Source organism: Pseudopipra pipra, chromosome 2, assembly GCF_036250125.1.
Source record: "Pseudopipra pipra isolate bDixPip1 chromosome 2, bDixPip1.hap1, whole genome shotgun sequence".
Taxonomy (NCBI): Eukaryota; Metazoa; Chordata; class Aves; order Passeriformes; family Pipridae; genus Pseudopipra; species Pseudopipra pipra.
In genome coordinates this window covers 30,243,267-30,268,495 of record NC_087550.1, presented here as the reverse complement: position 1 = coordinate 30,268,495, position 25,229 = coordinate 30,243,267, and the positions used below count along the sequence as shown (strand labels likewise).

Here is a 25,229-nt window from a genome sequence, read left to right as displayed (position 1 = left end):
CCCGGCTCTCCCCGCCGCGCTCCATTCGCTGCGGGGCCGCTCCTGGGCGGGCGATCCCGGCGGCTCCCGGGCTCCCATTGGTGGCAGCGCGAGTTCCGCCACGCTCTTTCCGGCTGGCGGGGCGGGCGGGGGAGCCGGCCGGGACGTGGAGGAGGCCGGTGTCGCCCGTGCCTGCGCTCTGCGGCCCGCCCAGCATGGGATACCCGTGACCCGCGGGTCTCTCTTCCCTACAGGCGGCGGCGCCTGTGCCCGTGCGCGGCGGGGAGGACGCGGGGGCGGCCGCAGGTGGGTGCGCGGGGCTGGGGCTGGGACGGTGCGGAGCGGGGCACGGCGAGGGGGAGCCGCAGGGGCGAGCGCGGGACAGCGGCCGGGGGGGCCCGGCCGGGGTCGCTTCCGGCGGCGCGCGGCAGGTTCCCGGGAGGAGCCGTGTCCGGTGCTGGGGGCAGGGACCTGCCTGTGGCCTCGGGAGAGACGAGTCACGAGCCCTCGTGTCACGGGCTTCCTCATTTCAGCGAGCGCGCACTAGAACAGGCTGCCCAGAGAGGCTGTGGAGTTTCGCTCACTGGGGATATTCCAGAGCCGCCTGGACGCCATCCTGTGCATTGTGCTCTAGGACGGCCCTGCTTGTGCGAGGAGTTGGACCGATTCTGTGGTTTAGGCGTTTCTAACCTTGTGTTGGCGCCTGGCCCCCGTGGCAAGCAGAGCCCCGGCTCGGCAGTGTCCGGCAGCGATGCGGGGAAACCATTGGGTTCAGTCAGATGGGTTCTGTGCCCGTCTGCAGCCGGGTGATTGTTTAATTGAGGGTCTCCCGGCTGCCTTCCGCCAGCACGTGGGGCTTTAACAAAATCTGCGGCAGGAGAATTTGTTGCACCGCGCTGGTGGGCTCGTGCAATCATTGAATGTTTTGTATGTGATTTTAGCATGAACCTGAAAGCCAGGTCTTCTAGATTTTATTATTGTTATCATTACAGCTTCTTTGCTTGGATCTCACACAGGATGTCTTGCTTTCCTTCTTCCCTTGTGTAAACAGAAGAAAACTTCTGTGAAGTTGCAGCTTAGCAGTATTAAACACTTTCAGATTCTCAGCTAAAGTAGTACTAGAAAGATAATTATTAAGATTAAGCCACTTGAACAAACAGAGCCTGACTAATCACAGTGGGTCTTTCCTGTGAGCTCTTTACATGAGATCTGTGAAGAGGATTGATTAGAGGCCTGATAAATAATTTTCTGCTGACTGGCTTCTCGGTGCAATGCAATAACAGTGGCTTATGCCTGAAAATTACTCCAGTGTTCAACTTGCTGGACTCTGGTCTGGCAGCTAATTAATGTGCTCAGCAGCAAAACGTTTTGAGGTCCCAAGGGAAAATTCAGAAAAGACTCCCAAGTGGGCCAAGCGAATTGCCTTTGGCCAGGTAAGAGACTCAAATTTAGTGTCTCTTGGGAACTGTGAGTTGTTTCTAGACTTCACCTTCTCCTTTTTGCAGTCAGGACTGAGGAAGTGGCTAATCATTGACTCCGTGACCCTGAAGTTAGTTTGCAGGGGGCTGAAACACTTAATCCTCTGTGTTTCCTGTGGCTTGTGTCCAGGATGTCATCACCTTGCCATACCTCTGCCTTGCTGCTGGTCTTTATGGCCCTGGCTGTAGCGGGGGCTGAGCAGTCTGAAGAGAGGAGCTGTGATGTGATTGGTGATGAAAGCAGTGAGTCACAAATGGAAAGAGCCCTGCTGAAGAAACTGGAGCCCCTGAGCCACATGAGGTACAGTACAACACCCTGCAGGCCTCGGGGCTGTGCAGTGCCAGCCCTTGGGCCAGGAGGAGGGGAAGATTTGGGGTAGAACTGCAAAATGGGCTCCCCCCGTCTGTATGGACTCTGACTTTTGCAGGTCTGAAGTGCCTGCTGCTCTGAGAATTGTTCTTTGTAATCCGATGGGCTGTCTGTTCTGTCCTTTCCCTGCTGCAGGTTTAACGTGACTGTGGAGAAAGGCAAAACGGAAAACTACGTCTACCAATTCAGGGTGTGCAGGGAGGTCAACAGCACCTCTCACGATTATGGTGGCCTGGTGCAAACAGATAGACAGAATGGAAAGACCACAGTGATAGGAAGAATCAATGAAACCCAGGTCTTCAATGGAAGTAAGATTCCACTCCACACTTTTCTTACTCAGCAGCTGCCTTTTGCTTCCTGATCTGGATTTGCAGCCTGTATGTTTCTCTCCTGGCAGGTGACTGGATCATGCTGATTTATAAAGGAGGTGATTCATATGGCAGTCACTGCAGTGGTGAGAAGAGACGAGCTGTGATAATGATTTCTTGCAAGCGAGGAGTTACAGCGGTGAGTGACATATGAGGTGGGAGAGGATCAGGAGGCTGCCAGACAAGTAGTTGTTTGTAAGCAGAAGGGCTTTGAGGGGCCAGCAAGGTGTCCTCTAGTATCTGTTGCCTAGCTGCACCAGCAATGATAAAACTGTCTCCTGGTGAAGTTCAGTGTGCCTGGGCATGTTTTCACATGACTTAACTTTTCCAAATTACAGAGTTCATTCAGCATTATTTCTGAAGAGCGGGAAAAGGAGCAGGAATGTTTCTACCTCTTTGAGATGGACAGCAGTGTGGCTTGTCCAGCTGAGAATTCCCACCTCAGCGTTGGCTCCATTCTACTGATCACGTGAGTCATTGGAAGAGCTGTTTGTGCCTAGGCCATAATCTCCAGTGCTATTTAGAAACCTCGCAAATGCTATAGTAGACTAACAAATTGTAGTATACCTACCCACAGCCACCATTAGATGTTACTATGCCTCTGAGCTTTTTGGACAAAAGCTCTTGCTCTAAGCATGATGCAGGGCTGCTCTGTTCCCTGTAAAGAGTGTCCTTCATAGCTTACAGATAAATGCACTTAAACATGGAGATGTGACTTCCTAAAAATGTATAATGGCTCTTTGCTAGAGCTCAGAATGCAGACTAGGAATCTTGACTAATTTTCTGTGTTTGTGCTTAGAGGCACTGCTTCACATAATGCTGCTAAAAGATTTATACTATCAAATCGATAATTTGGGGACCTTAGCTCTGCTCTTGAGTGGTGCTCAGATACTTGCTCTAATGCCAATATGAGGCAGGTAGCTGGGTTGAAATAGATTGTCTATAGGATTTCTTCAGCTTTATTTATTTATTTTAATTCTGCATTCCAGGTTTGCCTCACTGATTGCAGTCTACATCATTGGTGGGTTCCTCTACCAGCGCCTTGTAGTGGGAGCAAAGGGCATGGAGCAGTTTCCTCACTTTGCCTTCTGGCAAGATCTGGGCAATTTGGTGGCGGTGAGTGAAAATCCCTGTATATTCCCAGCCTGGCACCTGTATTAGGAGAAAATGGCAGACTATGTCTCTTGGGTAGACCTACTGCCAGAGTGATGTACTTTGAAGCAGAAGAAGAAGATATCTGTTTCATTTTTCTTGAGTATTCTGTTTTTGAATCCTTGCCAAGACCGATTCCCTGCCACTATCCTGCAACTGCTACGTAATTGGAACACATACTTTTTAGGGATTAATGCTTTGCAGAGAGAAATGTTCACCTGGGGACTGTGAAATACTCATGTCCGACCTCCCTGAAACCCTCCCTTGGTCATTATAGGCAGTGCCATTTATCCCTCGTGCTTGCCTTGGCCTGATGTTGCTGCACACTGTTAATCAATATGCCCAGAGCTTTCATGACCGAGTAGGATGTTTTTATGTCAAGACAAGTTCTGGGGACATGTCTTAGGTAGCACAGTGATAGGCATAATCCCTTAGCAAAAGAGGTCGCAGGAGCCGCTTTGCTTTGGATGCTGAGTCAGTTGCAGAGTCTGATGCTGGTGCCATGTCCTGTGCTTGTAGGACGGCTGTGACTTTGTGTGCCGATCCAAGCCTCGAAACGCGCCAGCCGCGTACCGTGGTGTGGGGGATGACCAGCTGGGCGAGGAGTCAGAAGAACGGGATGACCACTTGCTACCAATGTGATAGGCTTTCCACACCAAGTTCTCTTCTCCCCATCTTCCCAGTGCTTGTTTAGCCGGGTGCCTCCCAGCCAGTTCTCCTTCTCTCACTTCTGATTTTCTTTACACTGCTTCTGCCGTCTCCGGTGTGTTGAGTCCCATGGATGCCTCTGGATGTGAACAGCACTGGTCCCTGATGGTGTGTCTTACAAATATAATGCTGTTTTAGGTTTTTAAAAATGCAGCAAAGCTCGGGGAGAAGTGCTGAGAGTTGAGTAAAGACAACAAGAAAGCAATATGAGTTTTCAGCACTGAGCAGGAATGGGAGATGAATCACTGAGAAGAAAAAAGGGCCATGGATGGGTGCAGAAAGGGGAAGGAAAAAAGGCCATGTGCTAAAACAGCTGACACTGTAAAAGGCATATTTTGTCTTTTTTTCCCTAGGGTTTACACTGGAATTATTTTTCTTTGAATGCATTTTCAGCTTTTCTAGCTTCTGCACTGTTACACAGTTTCTGCTGGCATACCTGGCACAGAGTGCTCTATGCCAGACTCTGGGGGCGGAAGAGGCATTAGCACCTGTGCAGTCTTTTGTTTTACGAATGGCAAAGTATTGAGAAGTATGCACTGTTTTCCTTCAACAGCTGTAAAGGGATGCATGCCAGCCTCTCAGACTGGAGAGGGGCAATGCTAAAAAGATATAGGAGTTAAATATAGTCTCATGACTTCAGTTCAGTCAAAATATTGTCTCTGTCTTCTCAATCATTGAGAAGCAAAAGGAAACGATGTGCTGCTAAGGAAAAGGAACATTTGCTGAAACTGAACTGACATTAAGACAAAATGAGACAGGTAGCTGCCATTTGAGTTCTGATACAAGCTTCCCAAGGTGACTGCCCACACAGCACAGTCACTGTCAGCATTGTGATTTCATGCTTGCCAGAAGTTCCTTGTTTGGCAGAGGGTTTTCCTGTGAAGCTATCAGAATTTATTTTTATATAATAGGAACCACGGAAGCCCAGGATAAGAATGGTAACACATTGAAAACTGCATAAGGGACTCTTGCACTTACTTGGTCAACTTTCATAAATTACTGTCCCCTTAAGCATGGTGCAGGCCAGTCTTAATACACTTGCCCTGTGCAGATGGTACTCACATGCTGCCAATGTCTGGGAGTGAGAGATCTTCTCTTGGGGCCCTGGTGAAAAGCAGGTACAGCTGAGTTATAGACTTACGGGGAACCTTCTGGAACTTGGCACCTTGATTCTTAATGGCTTTTTATTTGAGAGGCTACACTCTGAGCAATCCCCTTCTACCCTATTGTGGACTGGCAGGAGAACTGCCCTCAGTCTTGAGGGCAGAGACTGTGAATAAGCAAGCCACTACTGTTAACAGCAGAGTACAGACAAGATTCATGTATTTTTAATGCTGTCTGAACAACGACATTGAGAGAAAAGGGGTAGCCCTGCTTTTTTGCTGGGTTTAGAGTGGGCAAACAATTCCTGCTTTCTTTGACTTTTGTTACAGTCTCAGTCTTTCTCATAACATGGGAAAAATAGGAAGTCTGTTGTAACTGTTTTTCATGGTGGTGTTTAAGGTAATTTTTTTTGTACAAAACACAACTTTCAAAAATAAAGTGACCAAAAAACCTTATGAAGTGTTGTGCTGATGTAACAGGAGCTTGCTTTGGTGCCAAAGTATCTCTCTTACCCAAGGCTGAAAGGTGGTGCCTTGTGCCTGAACTACTCTTGCCAATAATGAATCCATTTATGTTAGTTCATGGTTTTTGCTGCCACATTGTTTCACACCAGTTCCCCTAGGGCTTAAGAGGGAAGGCTATGCACATCTTTCAAAACTGAAACTTTAAAAGCTCAGGTAGTTATGGATGGATGGGTTATGCTGTGTATTCTTCTGCAGCAACAAAAATCAAAAGTAGCTGTGTGATGAAGGTTGTACTTCTCAAAGACTCGGTTAATGTTCAGGTTCAGGAGGGGGATTAAAAAGCAGCCAGACGTGCAAAGCCTGATCAAGCATCCTTTTATTAAGAACAGTGAACATGAAATGAAGAAGGGAAGCCTTCCCATTTGACTGAAATAAAATCCAGTCCTCAGAAGTAGCTAGTAACACTGGCAGGCTAGCTGTCTGCCCACCCTGCCAAGGGTCAAACTGAACAGGAGTTCTATCACACCCAGCCTGCTAAGGATAAAACAGTTTAAGGGCACACTTCTTCTGCCGATTGCTGATTCTAACCTCCTCCTTCCCTGCCCCCAGATTACATTGGACCAAATAGTGTTATCAGGGTACAATCAAGCATAGGCAACTTCCTTTGGGCCTATTTTCATTCATGAAGCCGCAGAAGTCTTCTCTCCCAAGAACAAGGATGTAATGAAAGAGATCCAACAGTATAGTTAAAAATGCAAGGAAGCTGCTGCCACATTTTATCCATCTACTAGCACTTTCCTTCCTCTCTTTTTCTAAGAGGGGTCAATAAAGAGGCCATTCCAAAGATCTCTAATGTTTTCCTACCTATGCTATCAGGCCTTCTCCCATGTCACTACAGCTTTTCTGCAACAGTAGATGCTTTCCACACAGAACAGTATTATGTTTTACTCAAATACTCATGTGGAACTTCTAAAAACAGAAAAGCCAAGACACATGGTTTATAACACCATCTTGCTTTCAGGTATTTGGCTGTAGAGGGCACTTACCTCTTCATAGTTTGTGTAATTCCTTCAGGTTTTTTGCCTGTTTGTTTGAAGCAGAGGTGCTTCTGGAAGAGAACTCTGCCCAGATTTTCACCTTTGGCAATTTGGTTACAAAACTTCAGAATACCACATATAAAAAAAAGCCAAAACCCAAACCTGGAGGGGCTGAACAGGAGGAACTCGGTCTATAACATAACTTCTACCCTTCTGAAATGAGAAGTAACATTAAAGAATTAGTATTCAGTTGTTGTGGGGCGTGTTCAGTTTTTTAACTGAGGAAGAGAAATATTTGTTTTATAACACCAAAAAAAAAAAAAAGAGCCTTAGGCAGGCAGTACAGTCCTGCCAGCTTAAACTTTGTCCCATAAGCTCTCCTGAGGATAATGAAGACAGACAAAAGAATACAAACTGGTAAGAAAACACGCACACAAAAAAAAAAAAAAAAAAAAAAAAAAAACCAGCCTATTTCACAAAGAGCCTTGGTGCTTCTGGAGACTCCTTTGGATCTGTAAATTATGCCCTAGCACAATGGGAAGACAAACCTAGTGCTGCAAGGTTCCCTAATATTAGACAATCTCCCTCCCCTTTGATTTTCCCATCACTTTGTCATGAGCACTCAGGAAAAATCCTCTGACTGGTTCTGAGAGAAGCACCTGGAGTGAACAGCTGCCACAACACTTTAGCTTTACTGTCTCCTGTAGACATGCAGAGTGAAGACACGACAGCTCCTATTGCCACAGGCCTTCAAGTTTGGTATGTGTGCTGGAATGGCTATTAAACCCAGTTCATGAGCAGCCTAGGTATTTTTAAAAGTGGAAAAGCAGCAGCCCCTTTTGCTCAAATTCTTCTTTGTCCACCTTTCTCACTCAAAATTTTCTAGTTACCTTTCATGAAACCCCAAGCACAGGTGCTCCCAATGTCCATGTGGGGCCAGCTCTTATGCCTCAAGTTCTGGCAGTGATATTCAAAACTAATATCTAGCAGACCTGCCACGGCAAACACGGATGAGGGCAGTTCCCTTTCAGAAGTCTTTTAAGACAGAAAGAGATCCCCTTCACAGTTTTATGTGGTATACAGGGGAGTCATATTCAAAATCAGTAAGAAGGAAAGTAGTTTAAAGGCCCCAGGTGGCAGTTCTCCCCAACCTCATAGCACCATTAAGAGATCAAGACATGGGCTTGTGCATGGCAGTTTCAATCAGTTAAATTCCTTCTCATTCTTCTTGAATGCAAGACCACAGGGGACTGTTCCATTCTTCCCCGCCCCAGCAGGATGCTCCAAAACTGGCAGCTGCCCTGGGCTCAGAGCAAACGTGAGACCTCTGGCTTCAGAGCTGTTAGGTCTCTTTGAGGACATTGATCTTGGCACAGATCTTGAGAGCTGGTCCCAGCTTGATGTTCATGGCACTCATGAGATGTTCCTCCTTTAGAAGCAACAGGGCCTGACCATCAATTTCCTGTGCCCGAAACTCCTCAGCAATCTCCTGGCACCCTGTGAAACAAACAAACAAACAAAAAAAGAGTAGTGAGAAACATACATGCCTTGGGCACTCCCCTGCACCTACTCTCTGCACCTCTGGCGGGTACAGAAAAGCAAGCTAGGAATCTAACCGACCCCCCTCCCCACTTTAGTCCTCAGCCTCCCTGAGCACACAGGATACTTGAGAAATGCATCTTGAGAATCCATCTGTATGACTTACTCCAATTCAGAAACATGCAAGAGCACTAGGCACCACTGACACTATTTTCTTTCCAGAACGAGAGCCAACAGATCTCCCCATGCTACTGGATCACAGGAGTGCAGGAGAGGATCTTAACTTCACCTTGCAGTGATGCAATGAACTCGTACACTTCCTCCACACTCCAACGACTAGGATTGCTGGACAGGAAGACTGGGTTGATGCCATGTAGATCTGGGGTAGGTGGGGCCATACTAGAGTTTGCCAGGTCCCTCTCTCCATGACTGGCCCTTACTGACAGGGGTCCTGGAGATGTAGGGGACAAGGCTTCATCATAGCTGGAGTTATCAGAGCCTCGACTCGAGTCTTCCTGACCCTACAAGCCCATAGGAAAGAAAACAAAAAGTGTTTTGTAAAAAATTCAAAATTACTAGCTGCAAAATAAGACACTGGGACAAGCAGAAGTTGTCCCAATAGTCTGGAACAACTGTCTCAGGCTGTTGGTCCACAGGCAGCTGACCCAAGAGCTCCCTCTCTTCCTCACATCAGCACTGAAGCTCATTCAATTCTTCTATAATCTGATTTAAGTCATTCATGTGGATTGTTTTCTAGCAAGGCTGTCAGCTGATCTCACTCACTGAGACCTTCGAAACACACACGGGAGTGAACACAGAGTGAACAGAACAAGTACAAACACGAATCCACTTTCTGCAGTCAATGAATGATTGGAACAGCTCACTGTGCCTTGTGTAACAAGTGCGTCAATGTGCACTCAGCACATTCTGTATAACTACATCCACTGTGACAAAGTGGTACATCCAGCAACGACAAATTTTACACAGACCTGCCCTGGCAGGACAATGTCCTTACCCTGTGGCGCTTGCCCTGGATCTTTGTTCGAGCAATTTCGGAGCTGCTGCGCCGAGGCCCCCGTCGGCGCACACGAGCATAGTTAGCTTCCTGGAATTCCTTCATCTTCTTTCTCTGCAGCCGAAACTGATGGCTGCAGCTGACATTGTACCTCAAATAAGCAGAAGCAAAGCAGCAGTTAAGAAACAGCAACTATCTAAGCCTAATACTTCTCCTTGCTCTAGATGGGGATAAAACTCCTCTTTACCATCAAGTTCTGTTCCTCCTCCTTTTAAGACTTCCCCTTGGAAGGAACCAGTCCAGACTTCTGACACAAGCAATATTTGGACACCAGAGTCTTGATCTAACATCTGAAGGGTCAATTAAGTCATTCCCCTAAGGGAAAAAAGACCCATAACAAGCACTCTGCTATCAACAGGAAGCAGCAATGACTAGTCTAACTTCTCCCCATTTTTTTCCCAAATGCTCCCTTGTGTCTTTGTCTAGTACCAATGTATCAGACAGCGATCAGTGTGCATTAATTTAGTCAGTCAAATGTACATTTCACTGAAGAGAGGTTCTTTGCAGCCCTAGAACTTCCCCCTTCCCACTTCATTTCCTGAGCAAGCCAGAAATTCTGTTTATACTCAACACCACATCCACCTCTCTGGACCTAGAAGCATTTACAAATCATTTAGAGTCCTAAAGGATCTCTGTGGCCAGTACATCCCATGGAGGGAGAATCAGATATACTGCAGTGTTGTAAACTACTTGGATAAGGGGCACATGCCCCGTTCCATAAAATGCATAGTCAGAGAGAAGGAAAATTCTGTCTTGCTATTATTACCTTTTAGCACAGGTCATGGAACAAAACCTCTTGGAGCCACGGAACTGGGTTGCTGGGGCGTACTTCCCACAATATTCACACTTCAACAAGTTTGCCTTCTTATCAAGCTCTAGAGAGATACAGAGATACACACTAGCTGATGATCTGAACTGAAGCAGATCACACACACAATGATTCTCCATTCCACTGCTCTTCTTCTGAAGAGACAGATTCCAAGCATGATTTTCTACTGAATCTAGTAAGTAGTTAGCTTGGGGAAGAAGCTCCACTAATTAGGACTTCAGGATATTGAACAGAGCAGGTTTTTTCTCTTTGTCAGTACAGTTTCATGGAACAAGTGAAAAACAGCATATCCCTCACATCCTACAAGGCTGGGGGGGAAATCTTCATAGCTGCACTCTCTGCTCTGTCCACACATCCTTCACAGTCATTAGAGACAGGTACAGTTCAGATTCTTCTGCTTACTACTGACATGGGATGTGTTAGATCATATTAACAACAAAAAATATTCTGCACTCAAGAAAAGGAGATTCTAGGTCCATAGCTTGAGTCTCTTAAGAGGTAGCAGGAAGAAGCACAAGTCTATAATGTTAATAATACAGTATCAGAGAGCAGAAATTTTCAGTAACACTAACTAGACCTCCTGGTGCTGAAACTCACCCATGGAAGCACTGTCCCCTCCCAGAGAATTGCTGGACAGGTTTTCATTCTGGCCAGAAGGAGCCTCTCCCTGCAGTGGTTTCTCAGATTCTTTCAGCAGCTGAGAACAACCCACCTGGATAGGAAGAGAATGAGTTAGACCCAACAGTAAAGGATTCTCTGTGTTCAGCATCTTCTGCAAAGTATATGCAGCTCAAAATTCAGCTCAGAAGAATCTCTCTGCCTATAGGGAAGGAGACATGCTGAACAAAGTTAAGTCCTTCCTGACTCAGAGGCTTGGCCATTCGTTCAAAGATCCCCAAATACTATCTGCCTGCAATATATATAGCCTGCAATTCCATGTAACTGCACTTCCCCTTATTTGCTTCAACTTCACTCACTGCCTCTTCAAAATGCATCTTTCCCTCACTAAAAATCAGAAAGAAGAACCTCCTTGTAATTCTTGCATAAATTATTGCTTTGGGGACTACTGGAGTAAACAGTTGCCGTAATACTTGTTCTACTCCTTCCAACTCGTTCTCTTTAATGACACTTCTTAATGCCTTGCTTCATTCAAGACACCTCCCTCCATTCCCTTCCCCTTCACTGTCTGCATCTCAAGCTAGAAATGCTGAGTTGAAATATGGGGAAAGATGGAAGCCCACCACCCTCCCAAGAAGCTTCTACAACTCCCTCCCCCCAAAACAAAAAATCCCTACTGGAAAGGGCTCTGCTCCTTCCTGGATGACAAAGCCTTCAATGATGTGTGTGAGGATCTGGGGCTTGACGATGGCTTGTGGGGGTTTGGAGTCTCCCATCTGACGTGACACCATTGCCAGGTTTGGGGTGGCAGCAGAGGTGGGGGTAACTGAGGCTCCTTCACTTGACGTGGTATTTGGGGTTGCAATGGCAGCAGTGTCAGAATTATCTGGAAAGTTAACAGCACAAGAGTCAGTTCCCTTTGCTCCACCTACTTCAAGCAGAATATAAGATCAGATGATTAGCACACACAAGCAGAGCTCTCCTTTGTACCTCACCTCCAAGGCCACTCTTCTCCTCTATGTTTTTGGGGCTGTCTGTTACAGGAGAGGACCTGGCAGGCAGGAGTGCAGTGACGCTGGGTGATTCCTCCTTCTCCTCCTCTGACTCTGCCTTGCGCTTTACTGCTAAGGTCTGAGATTTGCCCTGCATGAATAAAGAGGAACACGTAAGCACATAGAAGAGCTCCAAAGCAAAGAACGCAACAGACAAAAGGCAAAAAAAAAAAAAAAAAAGTATCCTGCTCCATCATACTTGATTTCCAGCCTGGTTCCTTCTGGACATGCTTCTAACTCCTTCACAGTACATACCTCCACTTAGGAGCATTTGCGTAGCAAGGAACAAAGCTTGACAATACTCACTACCATACCACGGACTAGGATCTGGTGTCCCAATTCATGTTGATACACTGGTATAATATCAAGACAATATGTGAACCTCAAAGGATTGTTCCAGGAAGAATGAAATGGAATGGCATTCATTTCCAAACAGGTTTTTGGCTAAATCACATCAGTTTCAGCAAAGTAGAGTCAAAAAAGCAGGGGACACATGTTCCCTAAGAGCATAATTGCCCCCACTCTAAATATGAGACAAATCCTGTGACACCTTCCTGAAGAAGCAGACGGAGTCTAGAAACAATCTCAGAAAGTGGCTATGGAGGTGTTCAAAGTGAGGCTAAATGGAGCTCTGAGCAACCTGGCCTAGCAACCTGTGTCCCTGCCACAGGAGGGGGCTTGGTACTAGATGATCTTTAAGGTCCTTTCCAACTCAAATCATTTATGATTCTATGATCTGAGTTTGTAAAGTGCTGTTGTCCCAGGGATTTAGGCAGGTCCTAACCAGACAATTCACACCAGCACAGACGAGGCTTGTGGAACATGAACCATCTTTGTTTTCCTCTGCACAGCCTGTTGCTAGGAGATCCTCTCAGGCCTAGAGTCAGTATCTGCTACCATATACCAAGGGGTCTGTGACACAGAAGAATCCACACTGGAGCAGTTTACGAAAAACTGCAGCTTGTGGAAAAGGCCCACATTGGAGAAGTTTGTAAAGGACTGTATCCCATCGGAGGGATCCCATGCTACAGCAAGGGAAAAGCATGAGAAAGAGACAAAACCTTAAGAACTGACCATAACCCCCATTTCCTGTCCTCCTGCACTCCTCAGGGGGAGGAGGTAGAAAAGCTGGGAGTGAAGCCTGAGCCCACGAGGAAGGAAGCAGGTATTTTTTAGATTTGTTCTTTTCCAATTACCCTACACTGATTAATTGGCAGTAAATTAAATTAATTTCCCTAAATTGAGTTGGTTTTGCCAGTGACGGTAATTGGCAAATGATTTCCACATCCTTCTCTCAACCCACAAGCTTTTCATTGTATTTTTCTCCTCATGTCCTGTTGTGAATGAGGAGTGATAGAGCACCAACTTAGTAGTCACCCAGCAGCCAGCCAAGGTCAACCCACCCCACTGTTACGTGTCATACTTAATATGTGATGTGGACACCTGCCCCATTTTGGGGCAAGCCTTTGAATGATAATGTGGAAGAGAAATGCTTGTAGTCAGTAATCCCAGGGGTTGGATTGGAATTAGTGTTTTTGAGAGCAAAAAAGTCTCCACATCCCTTTCCCCAAACCCCTTGCCCATCCCATCCCACTGACCTGGGCCTGGACTGCGATTGGTGTCCTAGGAATGAACAAAGAGAATCCATATGCTATTCTCCTTCTCAATGGTATCACTTACTGGCAACTGGACAGACTGCATGTAGAAAGCTGCTGGCATCTGAGCCACAACTGGAGAGGAAGCTGGGCTCTTCACCATGTGGGCTGTGCCTTGAACTTGTGCCAAATTCACCCCTGTGGTGAGAGGGGGAGCTTCCTGTGAGGATGCTGGAGCTGAAGATGATGATGGGGAAGCAGCATGGGTTTGGGAAACAGGCTGGACTACAGCTGGCATTCCCCGGGATGTCGGCACTGCTGCAGCAATCTGAGCCAAACCCAGCGCTTGGGCTTGGCCTGAGCCCTGCTGCCGAGTACCCACTACCTGCACTGGGATGTGTGGTGGAGGCTGCTGTGTTGCTGACATTTTGGCAGGCCCAAGCTGAGGTGGTTTGATGGGGGTGACCAGAGATTTTGACTGAATTGGAACAGGTGACTTTGTGGCTGGCTGGCAAGGACTGTCCTGCTGGAGCTGCAAATGCTGGGGTTGGGACTGCAACATAGGTTGTACCACAAGGGTCTGAGCCTGCTGCTGGTTCTGAGGTGGAGCCTGCTGCTGTGGAGGCTGAGCTTGCTGCTGCTGTTGGGTCAGAGATGCTGCTTGCTGCTGTTGCTGCTGTTGGGCCAGTTGAAGATGAGTGGCTGTGTGGAGAAGCTGGGACTGGCGGTGCTGGAACTGCTGCTGGTGATGAATGGCTATCTGCTGCTGGATCACCACCTGCTTCTGCAGATGGATCTGCTGCTGCTGCTGGATCAGTGAGTGTGGCTGAATCTGCGTATACGTTGCTACACAAACATAGAGTGAGAAAAAACAGAGCAGAAAAGTTAGTAACGATGCAGCTGGGAACAACAAAAACAAGGCAGGCAGCCACTGCATTGGTTTGAGACATTAAGCTCCAAAATGACTGTTAGCTTACTGGCAGAGGACATAAGGGACTAAATCAACTTCTCATGCTAATAGGGAGGAATAACCCCTCAAAACAAGAGGTCTCTGGGAGCCCAGAAGCTGGGAGGTGTGTGGGAAAACCTTTCACCATCAGGGCTTTCAAATGCTATTCTTGCGAAAGCCCAGTGGTCTCCAAGAGAAAAAGCAGGTGTGCACTTACCTGAGCTAATCAAGGTCTGACTGGGTGCTGGTGTAGCAGTCCTGGTGAGGTTCATGCCCACTGTTTGCTGTCCGCTGCTGTCCGTTTCGCCCTTTTTTGTGGCTGCATTCTCTGTCTCTGTCTGGCTTCCCTGGCTGACAGTCACAGCCTGGGCAGCCGCTACTGGTAATGGCTGAACCACCCCTGTGCCCTTCCTTTGGCAACTGCCAGCAGCACCTGCCGAGGAGGTCTGGCTCAATCCCATTGAGGTCTGGCTCCCACCACTTGCCACCACACCCCCAGAGACACCATTGCTGCCTGTTGCTCCCTGGCTCAGGTTGAGGGACTGGCCAGCAGTGCCAGAGGAGGCCTGAGCCACTGCCATGGTCTGGCCTGTGCTGGTGGCCTGTGGTAAGCCCGAAGCCTGGGAGCTTCCTGGCAGAGCTGCCTTCTGAGCAGAGCCTTGGAGCTGGGTGTTAGTGGTGGAGGTCTGCTGGCTCCTCACAGCCAAGTTCTGCACCTAGAAACACACATACAAAACAGAATCCATTTGCTTTATACACATTACTTGCTGGGAGTTTGACAGAGCATGTGTAAGCAACACACTCTACTGGCATGCAGGCTAAGTTGATGCCTCAAGTCTCACGTGAGAAGATGGCTAACACCGCAGGGCAAAGCTCAGGCATGGCCCGTCTCAGGAAGCACATTATCCTGAACTCCCTCCTGCTCCATCTCTGATGGAAATTAAAGATCTCATGGCACTTTGTGAACAAGATTTGAGGATACCATCTTTCTCCGAGGCATGTTACAGCCTTCAGACCTGCCTGCCATACCATTGCACTGGTAGGACCCAGTTTAGTGTGGGTCTAAAAGCACTGAGATACTCCTTTAAAGACCAATCATTCCTTTTCAATTTTTGTGCCACTTGCCTCCTGCCCCTGTGCAGGGCTTTCCATTCAGCAGGCCCACAGATCTACTTATGGCCAGCACCCCTTCCAATTTCACCAGTTCCTCTGTAATTTGGTGCTGCCATCCTGTTGTGACTCCTCCCCCAAATGCAATGTTCTCTTCAAAGTCTGATCATGGCTGACTTTTCTTCAAAGAAAATGCTCCAGACAAGAAAAATATGAAGTAACTGGAAATCCCAAGAATGACTGGGATAAGACAAGGTAAATGAAAAGCCATGGCAGTTCCCTGACCCAGAGAATTACTTACAGATGAATGAAGCAACTAAGACCTTGTGGCCTGTTCAATCTTTGCCATCTTTACAAGAACAAATCAGCTGGGTGAAGGAATACTACCTCTGGCAAAGACATTAAACTGAAGAGTAACTGAAAACTGGACATAGTTCTTTCTGCACAAGCACAGTCATAAAACTGTGAAAATGGGGCTGATCCAGCCAGTGGCTCACATCAGAAATTTTCAGCGGAAATTAGTCCCATCTCTGAAGGCAAAAAGCAAACATGAAAATATGGTGGTAAAAGAAAACAGAATCTCCTGCTTGCACAGGGACACAGGTTGGGGATAAAATAGAGATGATCTGCCTTACAGGGACAGCTTAAGACAAAGACCAGAGTGTGGGGTGACAGAAAGCAGGGGAAAGAGGGGTGTCACTGGGAGGGGGTGTCACTGACCTGGTCTGTGTCTGCATGGACCCCAGGAGACTGAGTGGGTGGTACTTCCTGCTGGACAGCAGCCACAGCCCCGTTGGGCATCAGGATGAGTTGGGAGGCAAGAGGCACATTGCGACCCAGGGTCCGGTTTACCTGCAACAGGTTCCCCAGCTGTGGCTGTTGAGGATCAGATGATGTGGAATGAAAGGAATGGAGGGGAAGAGAAAAAGAAAGACAACGAACCACAAGCAAACATTACAAAGCAACACTGGGCTGCAATGTCACACACTGCAAAACCACCAACCCTCCTTGCACTGTAACACTGAACCTAACCCTCAGGAGCAGGAAACTGAGAACAGTTTCTTCAAGGAAACAAGCACTCTTCTATCAAACATGGGCCTGGGCCAACTCCCACAGACTGCCTGAGGCTGGCTAAAAAACTGAGGTATCATTGAATTTTCAGATGTTTACCAGGGACTGGTAGGGAAATGGCGATAAAAGACATACATCCAAGATCAGGGTTGCTTGAGAAGATGGGGATTACAATCTGTATCTGAAGTCAACTGAGACACAGTTGACTTTTTAAGTAGGTAACCAAGCCCCAGATTAACTATATAGTCAAGCCTAGTGTTTTCTATTTAGCTGAACTTCAAAGCAATTAAAGCAATGACTATTTGTTCACATTCATTTATGTTTCTAAACTTGCTGAGCACAGCAACAGTAGAAGAATAATTTACCATATATCTGTTCCAGTACTGAACCAGAAGAGTAGTTCTTTTTCTGTGAGCTATATTCAAGTCTAGGACATATATTTCACATTTACACTCCAGTGAGAAGTGCTATGGGATCTTTAACATCTATGCAGAGCAGAGACACACAGTTGTTAACATTCTCACCTGAGTCACAAAATACAAAGCTCATCTACCCTCAAAAGCAGAGCCCAGAATCAAATTTGTGGTTTCAGGGACAAGAGTTTCCCGATACAATTTTAAAATACACTGCAAATCCATAAAGTTAGACTTAGTCCATAGGTGATAGCAATCCCAAGCAGTGAGACACTGAAGGAGGTATTAAGCGGGTTTCACGGTCAGGACACATTTTGCATGCACATCTCTTACCCGAAGATACATCTGGGCCTGTGACTGGTTGAGAGGTGGTGAGGTGGTATTCCCAAGGAGCACAGACTGTGTCAGGGTTGTGGCGCTGGGGGAACTCACGCTCTGTGACCGACTGATCAGCTGAGCAGCTGATGTGGTGGCTAGGTTGATCTTAGAACAGAAAAAAGTTCCAAATCATATATGAAGACATGGAGACCAAGAAATAAGTACAAATTCACTTAGTGGGGTACAGCCAGAACAGACATTTTACAGTTTTTTTCCTGTATCCCACAGGGGACCAAGAAGAAGAAAGTTCTTGTCTTAGAGGGCTCATCTTAGAGGCTATGCAATCTAAACTAGCCAAAGCCCTGGATACTAACCTCATTCGTATGCTGAGCTTGAGTATCACTGTTAGCATGCAACTGTAATAAGAGATCCAAAAAAAAATTACATCATTTTCTCCAGCCTCTCAAGTAAAGGTAGAAAACCCACAAAATCTTCTCTACCCTACCCACTCATCTACTCTCCAAACAAATCCAAGCTTCTCAATACTCACTACAAAACAGACATCCTCTCATTCAACAAACTACTACTCTGCCCAAGACAAAAGGAGATTCCCTTTCAAGCTGCCATGACTCCTTCTCCAAAGTCCTGACCCTTTTCTAAAACATGACAACATACCCCAAAGCCTCAGCAAACAGAGATCCATGTCTACCTTTCCAGCTAAGAGGCCTCTCCCACCCAAAAACCTTATCTGGTCTCCTTAACCCCCACCAATAATGATAGCACCCCAAATCCTCAAAGTGGATTCCCAGCATTCTCAGAAGCTGTGTGGCTGACTGCCATCCTTAAATACAAAGAGGAGAAAAAACAACGTGGGGAGTAATAGGGAGGCTTCAATATATGTGTGAGGGAGCAGTTTTACTTACAGAAGCCTGGGTGGTGGTGGTCTGTTGAGAGGTGCTAGTGTTGGGGGAGCTGGCCTGTCTACTGGCTGCAATTGTAGCCTGCAAGAAAGATTGACAGAGAAATGAGTGCCTGGAACAAACTTTTTAATCCAGGCCAATTATTTGGCTTTGTCAGAACACCTAGTCCCTTAGCCTGACAGTGAAGGACCTCCAGTCCTTCCACCCAGGGGTAAACACCCTACTGTCCCCCAGCTTGTCATGCTACACACTGCAGCTCTCACCCTAATGCTGAAATCCACTGTTAACATCCAGACATTCCCTGCAGTATTAGCACTTTGCTGGGCTAACTAGGCAGTTTAGTAACAATGCAATGATAGTACTCCAAGTAACAAATTTCAGATTACAGTACATATGGTTTGTGGAGGAATATAAATATTGGTTTCTTTATTTCCCCCTCTCTGATCCCATGGGAATTCACCTGTATGAGTTTAGTTAATTTTATAACTAAGATTTTTGCAAAAATGACACGAGGATTCTAATCTTTCAGTAGTATAAGACAACAGGTAGGTATTTTATGAACAACTACATCCTGGACTGTCAAGGAGTTCAGCTACTGAGATATTGTTACACAAACAGAACTGTATTCACATCACACATAATCCATCCTCAACTGATGATAAAGTCTAGTAGGTGAGCAAAGTTGATAAAAAAAAAAATATTCAATAGTTATACATCATAAAATATCTTGATTCATACTGATCTATATATGTCTCAATTAAAAAGAAAGCCTCCTGGCTGGACAAGATCCACCCCAGGTCCCTCTTGCTGTTAAAGAAAACATGAGCTACTAAGTTTCAAGACAGAAAATTCAGAGGATACCGCCTGAAATTTCACTCAAACACAAACACATTTATTCTCAGAGAAGTAACAATCCACTGTTCCCTTTAATACAGTTTTTAACATTATTGCATTCACAGCTGATTTAACCACCCCATCTTTTATTTAAAGAAGGTGCAGGGGGTAGTCATAGGCCTCTGGAGTGCAACTTCCCTGATGGGGATACCAAATTTTATCTTCCCCTGCTCTGTACCTGAAAAACAAATGAATCTTTGCATCAGGCTTCCAGTTTACTAAGCTGTTTGTATTAACTCTAAACAAGAGGACTTGTTGTCTCATCAGGGATCAGGATGACCTCAGTGCACAAGGCACTGCACAAGAAGATAACTTCTGGATCTTCCCCAGAGAATGATCCAATTCCTCTCCTTCTGCCTCTTGGCAACTCACCTGCTGGACAGCAGCCAGGCTGTGAAGCTGGGCACTGTTAAACTGCTGCTGGAGCATAAACTGATGGAAGTACTGGGCTGCATTGGGCTGCCTCTGGAGTGCCTGCAGGGCCTAGACAAAGAGGAAAACCCAATTGTCAAAACTTGTGTGTGCTTGAAGGGTGATTGAAGAGCACAATGAAGAAATAAGTAACAGCCACAAGAACATCCCTAGACCAAATGAAAAAAAGCATGCACTAGATTAGCACCTCAAAATCCATAGTACAGTCACAAATTTGGTAACAGACTGAATCACAGGTGTATTCCAGGACAGCAGGAAGCACACCTGCAAGAGCTTAATAAACTCCAGGAATCTGGGGATGTGTGTGGTCACATACGCAGACAAGTTTTCCCATGTATGGAGGGTATAGACAGGCTGGGACGGTAAACTGAGTGACTTGCTCTAGAACAGCAGGCTAAAATCAATGTATTGGATCACAGTACAGGATATACCTAAGAGGCTGGACACTGAAGGAGTAACCTATAAAACATGACGTCTCAGGCTGTAAGAACTGAGGGCTAGCATAAGAATTTCTAAATCTGAAAACACGACAGTCCTCTGAGCATGCTCCCACTTGGACACATAACTCAGGGGAACACAAAAGAGCTTACCACCACCTTCCACTGAGGCACCTGCCATCCCAGAACATAACTGTGTCTCACCTGTACTGCCTGTCGCTCATAGAGAGACATCTGTGATATCTGAGGACGGGTGCTTCCTCCAGAACTGGAGCTCCCGCTGGTGGAGTTGGAGTTCTGCTCACTTTCAGTCTCCATGGTGACAGGATCCCAGGAGCTCAGGCTGAGCTGGACTCCAGATCTACATTGAGAGAGTTGGAAAGTAAGTCAGGCTACAGAAAAAAACAAACTGTATTTCACTACATTACATAGCTTTTTTACTGGAATATCTCAATACCAGGCTCCATGCACAACTTTGCTACATCACAGGGACCAGGGATGGTGGGCTTCCGAAATCACCCAGAAATTATACTCACAGTTTAAATCTTTTATGACCACAGTCAGAGACGTAATGCACACATTCTCATATTTTTATTACCATGCTATAGTTGGAACCTACGGCATCATGAAATCTTGAAAAGGTAGTGAAGGAGCAGCTGCAGCTCATTCAGGCAATCATTTGTTTACAGACCTTTCCTTCAAGAGGGGCTAGTGAACTCAGGCAAATTCCACTGTGCTTCCAGTCCTCCATTGCACTTTGGCAACTTCTGATCCTCTCCTCCTCCAGTACCTCAACTCCATCGCCCTACTGCAGATATACCAACTCTGTCCCTCCTTCTCCTAACTTAGCCTCCAGCCCTCAACCCTTTCTTTCTTTCTCCGATCATATGGACTTTCTAACTACTTGTAGTTCCTGACAGATCTTCTCTTGGATAACAGACTAGAGGCTGGTATCTGTGGTGGCAAGTTGCTTTCAGGAGGAATGGAGTCAGAAGCAGAGTGGATGAAGTGTTCACTGGCAATACTTGTAAGGCAAAAGTTGCTGAAGAGGTCATGCAGAACCAAGATCTTCCAGCAGCAGAAAGATGAGTTGCAGTGAATCGCAGGACTGAGAAAGGACTGGAGAACGTTTTCATCAGCCAAGAGGAAGAGAAGTGAGACTGAAGAGAGTGCTTAGCAGAAGAGTAATGCATTGACATGATCAGGGAGTTTTCTACAGCAAGAAACGTGAGCTACACCAGGAGTAGTGGCAGGAGGGGTTAGAGTCAGAAAAGGGAACAAAAGTGATTATTCAACAGAATTCCACCGGGAAAAAAAAAAAAAAAACGCAAACCTGACTTTTTAGAAGGATATCATTTCATGTAAGATTTTTAAAAAAGTTTCTGATAGTCCTATTATCACTGACAGCCTATTTATTTCCAAAACACCAGCTGGCTCCTCTGTAATGTATATGAGACCTCTATATGATACCCCTCTAAATGAGCTTCCAGGAGTCCAGACCACTGGCACAACCCCTTTATCTAGCCCTTTCTAAATCCAGAGATTTTGAGCTTCACAGCCTTCACCAAACAATGTTTTCCTAGTGCATAAACAAACAGACTAGTGCAGCAGAAAAGAGGGTTCAACAATAGTCTCAACCAGACAACTTTTTAAATTCTGACATGGTGTTAAGGACAGCAGATAACTCAAAAGTAGGGCAACAGCATTAACACTGCAGAGGATGGGTGGCTAAATGAAGGAATTGCTGCTTCAAACCTGCTCCTCAGAATCTGGAAAATCTTTAATTGGCAAGCAGAAAGCTGCTGCTCCAGTCCTGTCTCCCATATACATCTTTACCCTCAAGTCCTGCCCAGGCATCGCCCTGCTAATCCAACACTGGCTTCCTGCACTGCTTCAGCAGCGGCCATCGGTAATTCTGCCCTGAAGTCATCTTCTCTTCACCTGAGCCTCCCCTAACTGGTCACTACCATCTTCAGGCACAACTCTACTACAGCTAGAAAGAGTTGGGCAATAAAACTATCCAGAATATAAAAGCTCTGGAGAAACAACTGCCTCAAAGGTCTTCCCCAGAGCGCAACACCACAAAAATTAAATGAAGCCTGAAAATAAACAAACTGAGAAGGAAGAGAATAAATACAGACTTTTATCCACTGTGGTGGATAAATGAAGTACTTTGAATGGAGTTAAAATGCAAGTGAAGCTACACACATTACACCGAGTTTTCTAGTAGCTCAGCTGCCATTAGAAGACAATTTATGCTCCCTTGCTCACGCTCAACCTCCCAGCATTCACCTCATTTCTGGTGCTCAGTAGATCAGCTTGTTAACTCTGCAGAAAAGCTACCCTCAACATCATTTCCTGCCAGATCAGTGAGCTGAATTACCTTACTTATGATGCCACAAGTGTCAGTGAGAGGAAAGAATGTAACTAATGTTCACCCTTACCCTCAACAGCTGCAAAAGGGGAAACCTGGCTTCTGACTTGGTGCTCTGTTTCACCAATCTGTGTTTCCTCACTAAACAGCACTAATCCCAAGATTACCAGCATTTTTGAGAATTCCATATTGATCTAGATCTTATTAAAATCAGGTCCTAGAACAAAGAGAATCTTACTGAAACACCTCTCGCACGAGAGGCATTGAATAATTTTGCTGAATTTCTGTGCAGGCAGAAGGCCTTTTGGAGACATGGACAGAAAAGCATACTGCAGAAGGGCAGTAAGAATTTTAAGTCACTCACAGCAAGTAGGGTTATCCAGCAAAACCCTTTCCAAATACCAAAGTGAAAAGACACAGTATTTCCCCAAGCAAGTTCATCTAAGGTTGCAGCTCCATGTTAGTGTAATCCGATCCAAACACAGGCTATTCCCAGACAGAATAGCAGAATTACACCCCCTCCCCTCCTCCAAGTGCATCTTCCAGCACCTTCCTCTTACAAAAATTTAGTGATCACTATGCTATCACATCACTTGACTCATCTAGCTGCTCCATGAGTTGGATAACTCACTAAAAATGATTAAACCATGGGTTTTCCAAACAAACAAAAAACCCCCCAGACTAACAATGTGGCCATTACTTGAAATTAACCTTTGAACAACAGCTAGAACTGCACCCCTAAAAGGCAGCCCCTGAAGGATACAAAGGCCTTTTAGCTCCATGGCAGGAATGACCACACAGCAAAAACGAAGGGAAAAGGGAGAAAATTGGCTCAGGCAGCAGTACAAGCATGAGAACATGGGCCAGTCCAGAGCCTAACCCACACTGCTGATCTCAGCACACCCCAAGAACACCACAGGTGGCCCATCTACAAGTTCCTGACCTTTCTCAAGCATAAGAGCAGAGAAGAGTCAGGTCAAACATCTACTCTAGTCATCAAACACTTGGCAGAAAAGTTTTACTTGCTCACCCCATCCATTCCCCCCGGCACACGACTGCTGTCTGCAGAACATTTCCTAACCTTCTAACTGGTTTTGTCACATCATCCTTGAGAAACTAAGTTAGCAAACAAGTAAGATTTGCACAGGTTTGCCCCATAGGTTTGGGGGAGAAAAACTGATAATCAGCACTACTGCAGCGCACTCTCCTCCGTTACTGTACGTTTCCACAACAGCTTCCAAGCTACCTAACCAGAGGTGCGAAGCTGCCGGGACATGCTAACTCTGCTCTAGGATGCTCTGGAAGCAGCAGTAGGTGCGACGCTGGAGCACTGCAGGACCCCCGCACCACCCTGTCCCTACTCCGCCGTGCCCGGCCCGCCCTTCCCGGCCTCGGGGGGCGGCAGGACAGGCTGGCAGGGGGCAGGCGGCACCCAGGCCGCCGGCAACTCCGGCGGCAAAGTTCACCCGGCACGGCGTGCGGGCGCCCTCCCCACCGCCCGTGCCGTGCCGTGCCGCGCCGTGCCGTGACCGCAGCCCCGCCGCACCGAGAGGCGGGATGCGCCGCAGGATGCCCGGAGCCGGGCGGCGGCTGCCCGGGGGCCGGAGCGGGGCTGCGCCGGGGAGCTGCCCGGGGCCAGGCCGGGTAGACAATGGCTGCACCGCCGCCGCTGTCAAGTTCCATCCCGCGCCGGCCCCGGGGAACTCTCCCGGCCGCGGCCGCCCGCGCCCCGGGCCCCGTCTCACCTGCGGCCGCCGCGGCGCTGCCCCGCTCTGCCCCGCTCTGCCCCGCTCGGCTCCGCCGCCCGCGGTGCCCGCGGTGCCCGCGCTCCCGGAGCCCCCGCGCCGCCGCCGCCGCTGCCGCCGCCCGACACGCCCCCCGCGCGCGGGCAGCCGGGCCGGGCCCGCCGAGCGGGCGGGGCGGGGCGGGGCGGGGCGGGGGCTCCGGGCCGGGGCGGGCGGTGCCGGGGGCGGGACCTGCCCGCGGCTCCCGGCGGGGCCGCGCTGTGGCGGGGCGGCCCCGGAGGCGGAGGGCGGGACGCGTGCCCGCTCAGCCCCCGGACCCCCCCTTATTCTTTTCTTTTTTACATTCCTTTTTTAGTCCCTTTTTTCTTTTTTTTTTTTTTTAATTTTTTTTTTTTTTTAAATCTCGGCCTCCGGGGCTCCCCCGGCCCTCCGTCACTTCCTCCCTCGAGGCGCTTCCGGGCACGTGGTGCCCTTCCCTGGGCGCCGCTTGCCCGTTGCCCTGGTGACGGGAGCGGGAGCCTGGCGGGACGCGGGGTTGGGAGCGGCGGGAACGGCTGGATCGGCCATCCGGCACCGCACTCGCGGCTCCGTGCTGGGCCTGCAGGGGTGGCGGACCGAGGCACAGAGGTGTTGATAAGCATCACAGCCCGGTGGTTCGGCAGGCACAGAGTGCTCTTCGCCGACCTGAGCACATGTCCCCTGTGCTGGGGTACACTTCACCGTCGGTCCTTCTGGAGACTGGTTAACCTTGTTAAACGTTAGTAGCTTTGTGTATCGCAGAATCACCGAATCAGTTCGGTTGGAAAATACCCCTGAGATCATCGAGTCCAACCTGTGACCAAACACCACCATGTGAACTAGACCATGCACTAAGTGCCATGTCCACTCTTCCCTTAAACACCTCCAGGGCTAGTGACTCCACCACCCCCCTGGGCAGCCCATTCCAATATCTGATCACCCTGAAGAAATTCCTCTCAATGCCCAGCCTAAACCTCCCCTAGTGCAGTTTAAGACTATGTCCTCTTGTCCTGTCACCCTCTGCCCTGGAGAAGAATGTAGGTTGTAAGCTGCTTGTGTTGGTACCTGGAACAAGCTTTGCTGAACAGCCAGAACACAGAGGTAATGATGGTGCCTGGGAGGTTTTCTGCCCGTGTCGTGTACAGCACATGCAAAGATGCACAGTGGAGACCTGCACAAC

The 25,229-nt window shown here is 47.6% G+C and overlaps 2 protein-coding genes across 8 annotated transcripts; one reads left to right on the top strand and one right to left on the bottom strand.

The window, feature by feature from the left end:
- The first annotated feature begins 88 nt into the window (after window positions 1–88).
- On the top strand, window positions 89–5,614 carry M6PR (mannose-6-phosphate receptor, cation dependent). Its single transcript, XM_064644822.1, has 7 exons — window positions 89–285; window positions 1,588–1,758; window positions 1,963–2,135; window positions 2,225–2,334; window positions 2,534–2,664; window positions 3,185–3,311; window positions 3,867–5,614. Exons 2-7 carry the CDS (start codon window positions 1,589–1,591, stop codon window positions 3,987–3,989), a joined length of 834 nt encoding a protein of 277 aa, XP_064500892.1. The 5' UTR covers window positions 89–285; window position 1,588; the 3' UTR covers window positions 3,990–5,614.
- Window positions 5,615–5,981: 367 nt separating this feature from the next.
- Window positions 5,982–24,149, bottom strand: PHC1 (polyhomeotic homolog 1). Of its 7 annotated transcripts, none has more exons than XM_064644810.1 (16): window positions 24,032–24,149; window positions 20,117–20,273; window positions 19,416–19,526; window positions 18,153–18,230; window positions 17,604–17,645; window positions 17,245–17,394; window positions 16,148–16,303; window positions 14,535–15,033; window positions 13,454–14,214; window positions 11,717–11,864; window positions 11,399–11,607; window positions 10,701–10,815; window positions 10,041–10,149; window positions 9,215–9,365; window positions 8,489–8,720; window positions 5,982–8,157 (listed from the first exon to the last, which is right to left on the bottom strand). In XM_064644810.1, exons 2-16 carry the CDS (start codon window positions 20,228–20,230, stop codon window positions 8,003–8,005), a joined length of 3,030 nt encoding a protein of 1,009 aa, XP_064500880.1. In that variant the 5' UTR covers window positions 20,231–20,273; window positions 24,032–24,149; the 3' UTR covers window positions 5,982–8,002. The 7 variants fall into 7 exon arrangements, with proteins under 7 accessions (XP_064500880.1, XP_064500881.1, XP_064500884.1 ...); XM_064644811.1 differs by having other exon boundaries at window positions 16,148–16,279; XM_064644814.1 differs by lacking the exon at window positions 16,148–16,303.
- Window positions 24,150–25,229: the final 1,080 nt, after the last annotated feature.

Bases quoted from the DNA above. Each gene is read 5' to 3' on its own strand.
- M6PR (XM_064644822.1), top strand. From the start codon at position 1,589: ATGTCATCACCTTGCCATACCTCTGCCTTGCTGCTGGTCTTTATGGCC. The intron at 2,136-2,224 runs GTAAGATTCCAC...CTCTCCTGGCAG, and splicing joins AACCCAGGTCTTCAATGGAA to GTGACTGGATCATGCTGATT. The intron at 3,312-3,866 runs GTGAGTGAAAAT...CTGTGCTTGTAG, and splicing joins ATCTGGGCAATTTGGTGGCG to GACGGCTGTGACTTTGTGTG.
- PHC1 (XM_064644810.1), bottom strand. From the start codon at position 20,230: ATGGAGACTGAAAGTGAGCAGAACTCCAACTCCACCAGCGGGAGCTCC. The intron at 19,527-20,116 runs GTGAGACACAGT...CTCTTTGTCTAG, and splicing joins ATGAGCGACAGGCAGTACAG to GCCCTGCAGGCACTCCAGAG. The intron at 17,395-17,603 runs GTTAGTATCCAG...TTCTGTTCTAAG, and splicing joins AAGCTCAGCATACGAATGAG to ATCAACCTAGCCACCACATC.